Source organism: Acanthisitta chloris, unplaced genomic scaffold, assembly GCF_000695815.1.
Source record: "Acanthisitta chloris isolate BGI_N310 unplaced genomic scaffold, ASM69581v1 scaffold10220, whole genome shotgun sequence".
Taxonomy (NCBI): Eukaryota; Metazoa; Chordata; class Aves; order Passeriformes; family Acanthisittidae; genus Acanthisitta; species Acanthisitta chloris.
Genome location: NW_008652241.1, coordinates 115343 through 121342, shown reverse-complemented (window position 1 = coordinate 121342; position 6000 = coordinate 115343). Strand labels below are relative to the sequence as shown.

The 6000-nt window shown below is 35.9% G+C and overlaps 1 protein-coding gene across 1 annotated transcript in view; it reads right to left on the bottom strand.

Annotated features, from left to right (window-relative positions):
• Nucleotides 1-208: 208 nt before the first annotated feature.
• The window catches only part of LOC103804038 (roundabout homolog 1-like), a gene marked incomplete at both ends in the record, with an annotated part of 33603 nt that continues 27811 nt past the window's right edge, over nucleotides 209-6000 (bottom strand). Inside the window, 3 exons of the mRNA XM_009076628.1 lie at nucleotides 209-336; nucleotides 1604-1742; nucleotides 5387-5507. Coding sequence (XP_009074876.1) covers nucleotides 209-336; nucleotides 1604-1742; nucleotides 5387-5507 — 388 coding nt within the window. The remainder of the gene's footprint in view (nucleotides 337-1603; nucleotides 1743-5386; nucleotides 5508-6000) is intronic.

Sequence of the window (6000 nt, the reverse complement as noted above, 5' to 3'; positions counted from 1 at the left end):
TGTGAAGTGTTTCCATTCCCTCAAAATACAACTCAAGCCAAATTTGTACTTTAACTTTTTTTTTTACAACACAGCATAGAGTTCTGCATAAGTTGCAACTCTACCAGTTGTGTATAGACTCAAGTAGTTTGCGTTCAGCAACTCTATAAAGTTGCTGTGCAAAAAATAAGCTACTTTATTCTAGCACTTTGCAAAGAAATGTTCTTACCTTGAACTGTTAAAGTTGCTGATGCTTCAGCTTTTCCAACCATATTTTCTGCAACACAAGTATATGATCCCATGTCTCCTGCCATAACTTTCCGGATTTTCAACGTATGATCATCACGGATTTCATATCTTTAAATATACATAGAAATACACAATGAATAGGAATAATGGAACTTTGCAGAATTTCTGTAAAGGGTAAAAATATGGTGGGTTTGCTCTCAAATATTCTTATTCCTAAACTTCCCATAAAGAAAAAAATATAAGTACTTATAAATTGATGATGCAAAAATAAAACTTTAGAAACAAAATACATATGAATATTTGAAAACCTTATTCTGGTATTATTTGCAATGTGAATAAACTGCCATGAGCAGAATTTCACCAGCACAATGCAATCACAAAGCCCTAATGCAGAATATTTTAACTGTCAGACCTCTTTTAACAAGTAAATACAATACAGATATAATTGTCCCTACAATTTTTCCATCTGAAAGATTTTCCTAATATGGTTCAAAAGAAAATATTGTTCTCAAAAAAAATCAGAATTGCTTGAAAGTCAAGATAAATCACAATTCATTCAATTTTTATTTAAAAAAAATAAATGTGTCTTTTTACCACTTTCTCTCCTTCCATCATCTTTTTATCTTCCTTGCATAATGCAGTCAATGTGTTTCTCTTTATGGTAAGTAGATTTTTCTCTTTAAAATGACAGAGTTTTTATTAAAGCTATAGACTAGATTGACAGGAAGCTGGATTTGAATGGCCAAAGGCAACTATTGAGTTTCTTCTTTCAGTCCACTCCCTTAATAGTTTTTTAAATTGATCATTAGGATTTCAAAGTAAGTAAATAAATAATTAATAGATTTCTCTATCTATCACTCACAGCATGTGTTTCTTTTTAATAAGGTGGCTTACTTTTTGGCCTGAATTAAGAGCAATGACAGAAAAATAAGACAATTGAAAACTTAGTAAAAAAAACATGTTTAACCAGGGCATCTTTCTACATTACTAGACTACATTTTATATCAACTGCCATTCCAATACATAATTCTTTATATTGTAATCTATGTTACTATTTGTTATACATGCCCCGCAACTTCTAGTAATCACAAAAGACTACACAGCTGAAAAATAAATCTGTATCTGATATTACTGACTGAACTTGTTTATTTCTTGTTATATTTGTCTTGTCACAACAAAACATGAAAATGGGTTGTTCTTAAGATTTAGCATAAATGGTAACTTCAAGTAGAGTGCAATGGTAACTAGAAATGACTTACTAGATCAAGCCAGGCCTTTTCTATTCAAGAAAAAGAAATGCTAGCTGTCTAATGTTGAATGGCACCATCATATACCAAGCTAGATGTCATAAAAAAGATAACTGCATGTACTACACCTTGCTTTTGGTAATTCTCCATCATCTTTCCTCCATCTTACTGTAGGGACTGGGTCACCTCTTGCTTCACACTTAAACTCTGCACTGTCATCCACAGTTACAGCCAAATTACTTGGTCTCTTCACAAAAGATGGTCTCTCTAAAGGGAAAGGAAAAAAAAGGATTAGTCCAGCAGTTCTGTGTTTTACTTGTGATATTCCCTGAACTCGGGCTGTTAGAACAAGGGGAGTAGAGTGACAAATCTGACAGAAGTGCCTCTGCTGCTGCTCCTCTCACTCAGCGTCCCAGGCAGAAGATCCGTAGCCCTCAAAGTGACCATTACTGCGAGCCTCAACCCAGGAGGCAGACACTCTCAACTGGCTCAGGATCCAAGCATGGACTTTCTTACTTCTTATCTATCATCATTGCATTTAATACAGCTAAAGGAAAACACAATCTAAACAAAAAAATCTAAATACTATGCATCCTCAGATAGAAGTCGGCCTACTTCAAGGACCCTGACAATCACTCCTATGCTGCACTGCTTCAATCAGACAGAAGGCACCAACCAGACGTTTCACTGGAGGTTTTGGCTCTAAATTTGAAGGCTAATTAAGGCCCAGCACAGTATCTCTATGAGGCTGCTTGCAGGTGTCAGCTGCAGCCAGTGTTCAACACAGTAATTTCCTATGCTACATTAGAAGGTCAACATTTTCTTTCACTAGCACATATAAATTAAAACAAGCCAAAAAACCCGCCAGAAAGACTGCTCTGTAATTTTTGCTCATAAAAACTGGTGTTATCCCTGACTTATCTTGTAGGACATGGATGACCCAAGTCCTGCCTCCCCAGAGTTTTATTACTTGCTGCATACTTATCCTCAGGCTTTCAGAAACAAAGCGGGATCTCGGTATAGGCTGTGCTATTCTGGCAACCCAGATACTTAGCTGCAAGTTTCAGGAAAGGTATCAACACACTTTTCTACCTGTAACAGGGTTCAAAGTTTTATGGTGCTGGGCTATTCATAGTTGCATAGTTCTACTCCAGGCTGCAGTGCAGAGAGTTTTTCACACTCACAAGGAAAACTGTTTTAAGCAATTTCTGGGATACTCCAAGAATGATTACCCATCCAGAAAAGCAGTAGCAGATGACAACAGCATGGCCATAAAAGAACTGGGTAGGTTTAACAGGAGAGTGCTTGGCAGGTTCCTTTGCCTAAGGCAGATGACCTTTTTGCCTATAAACCTGTGAAAGCTGAGGGAGCTGAGAAGGCAGTCGCATGTTTTGAGTTGCACATATTAAAGATAGAAACATCATCCCCTGGACTGGAAGAGTCTGAAGCCACTGGCACCATCAGGAAGTGTGAATACCCAAAAATATGCCACAAATTTCTCCTTAAAGTAGAAAAGCACCAGACAGAGGGATAAAGTGACAATCCCATATTCTTCACGTCTTACATTTGTGGTTAAAAAATGCAGCTCTAAATATTATTTTGACTTAGCAAAATAAAGATATATTCAGTATTACAAAGAAATTATGAATGGTTCAAAAAAGACTGAAGTGAAAATCTAAACTGAACAAAACCCTATTAAAAAAATCTTCCTTTATTCTCAAGGATGTTCAGACCAGATGAACACTTCTGTTGCAGAAAACTTAACTTTGCTGGCAATGATAGGAAATAACATTAGATGAAACAGCAAGTTGATCTTTAAGCTGTCAGTTCTAGCCCAGGCTTATATACAAATAGTGAGAAATAAAACAGAGATCTACAGATGTGAATCTAGTTGTGAATTAAAACTATATAAATACAGACAATCCCCCCTTGCCTGGCCTCTCTCTCGTAGGTACAGCAAAAATGAAACCTGAATGGGAGAAAAGAACATTCCGGATTAAACCTCAGCATAAGAATAGTTTGGGGAGGAATATTCAACTTAATTCTGCAAGAGAAAAAGGACTGATCTGGTAAGTCCAGGACTGCTGCCCAACTACAAAACTCACAAGAGGCACATTGTTCTTTAGATCAGTTTCCTAAAGGAAGAGTAATGGACTTCCACAAGTTTTTGTCTGCCCATTCATAACACTCTTATTCAAACGCAGAAATGGATAAGGGAAATCAACACTGATTTAAGTATCTATCTTTGTCACACGACTATTTGGTACATACAAGGAAAGCTTAGCAAGGATCACTTTGAAACTTTCTAATATTACAGTTTCTGGCATGAAATCCTCCCTCTGATCTAAAGCAGAGACCTAAAAGCAAAAGTTCAAGCTCTAAATTACCAAACCCCATAAATAGAAGATTTATGTTGAAAGACATTAATATATGAAGTCAGCATACTTCTCATGCTTTTTCACGCATATCCAAGGCCTGAGTTGAATAAGGTATATTAAAGATTTCTAGACACAGACAAGTAAGACATTCAAAGCTTTACTGTCCCATTTGAAAACAAAACTTCACTAGTTTCCCCAGGCTGAAAATCAGGAATACGTTTGAAGGCAAAATGAGATGAAGCCAGACAGACCTCTGCCTGCAATGCATCCCTCTTACAGCTGTTCAGCAAGAGTGATATTTTTTCAGCCTAGATTACCACAGTCATACCATGGCTCCCTGATTAGCAGTAGACTAGTGATAAGTTACTAACTGGTACAGTTAGCTAAGAGCCTAGTGCCAGGACTTTACTCATGTAACTATGACTTTATTTCAATCTTAGATTTTGCTCGGAAGTTCTAGAAGTCTATTTGACAATAAGCTTCCTCCCAAAATGCTTTAAAACTGTTTCTATAAAAAACCCGAAATCAGGATAGTGGATCACAGAAAATCTTCCTTGGCTTCTAAAGAGTTACTATTGTTTTGCTGTTATATTCAGTTTGAACAACTTTAAGATGTTATACAAACTCATTTTATTATGGAAACCCAAACATAGAACAGGTCTTCAAGTTGCCTGAGCGCTAAGTCTACAAAGTAAGTGAAATTGGATAAAAGTGCCAAAGACTGACAAGACAGATCTTAAGCCTGAATTAAACAAAAACAAAACCAACCACAACAAAAAAAAAGATCCAGGACTACTACTAATGCAGCACCACTGTGATCGAAACCAGTGTACTATATGAACCTTGTTTCTTTTGCAGAAACAATGAAGCTGTCTCAAGCCTCTGTACATTAAAGTAAAACGGGACATTTTGAATGAAAAGTACCAAAGCTGCATCTATAGTGAACATAAGGGAGTTCTCCTATGCTGAAGGAACTCTGAGATTGCACTTGGAGTTACAGCTTCCTTTCTGCAATATCAACAAAAATGCAATTTTCAGCTAAGCTCAGTTATCTTAAATGAAAATGTAATTTTTGATGCTCAGAGGAACTATCATTAGGATCACTTGAACAAGCAGACCTGTTGTAGCTTTACAACACTCAGTACACACAACTATAAATGAAAGGCGAATTATTTAAAATACAAATTCAGAATCATTCTGATTTTCTTAAGCAAGATGGAAAAATTAAGCCTCTGCTTTAAATATTATTAATTTTTGTTTTGCTGTTATTTTACAATTCTGGTCCAGTCAGTGGATACTGGAATTATTTTCAGATCAAGAACTAATTAGGAAAGCATCTTCTGATAGCAAAAACAGTCCCATGTGGACTGCAGAGAGCCATTAACTGCCTCCTATTTGCTAGAACACAACTGTGAAAAACATTTTCAGTGTTTTCAACACTGAAAAGGAAATAGATGAGAATGATCCTTAAGAAAAGGCTCACTAGGAAAAACAGAAGATGGACATCTTCATGAACACAGGAGGAGTTCTTACCTAAAACAGTGAGCTCCGCAACTTCACTTTCACGTTCTCCAACCATATTTGTTCCAACGCAAACGTATTTGCCAGCATCATTCTTTCTTGTGTATGTGATCATGAGCTTCCCTCCTCTGATCTAGGACAAATCAAAGATAATAAAAATACTTCACTATGAATTAATGATTTAAGAATATTAACATGAGAAAGATTTTGCTACAGATTATGAAACAAAACAATCAGTGATATTCTAAATCACATAAAAAAGTGGAAAAAAATACTATTAGCCTAATTCCCTTCTCTTGTACAGGAAGTTTGCCTCTTAGTTTCATATCAGTATTTTAAAATCTCTCACATTTGAATCCCTATTACTCTTTCCTTCATTCTGCATAATGTAATATTGAGCATTCAACAGCCTGTTTAATGTTTGTTGGTCAGAAGGACTACAATTCCTTCCTATATACTGATCCAATCAGGTGGACAGTAAAAATTAGCACTAGGCATAAATCTAATTTTCACATCAAGTGTCGCAATTACTTTTTCTTGACAAGAAATATGTGTACGCTATAATACTGCTGGTTGTGTTCATTATTATTCATGAATTTTGTGTTTGTTTTGATTTTCATTTCTGA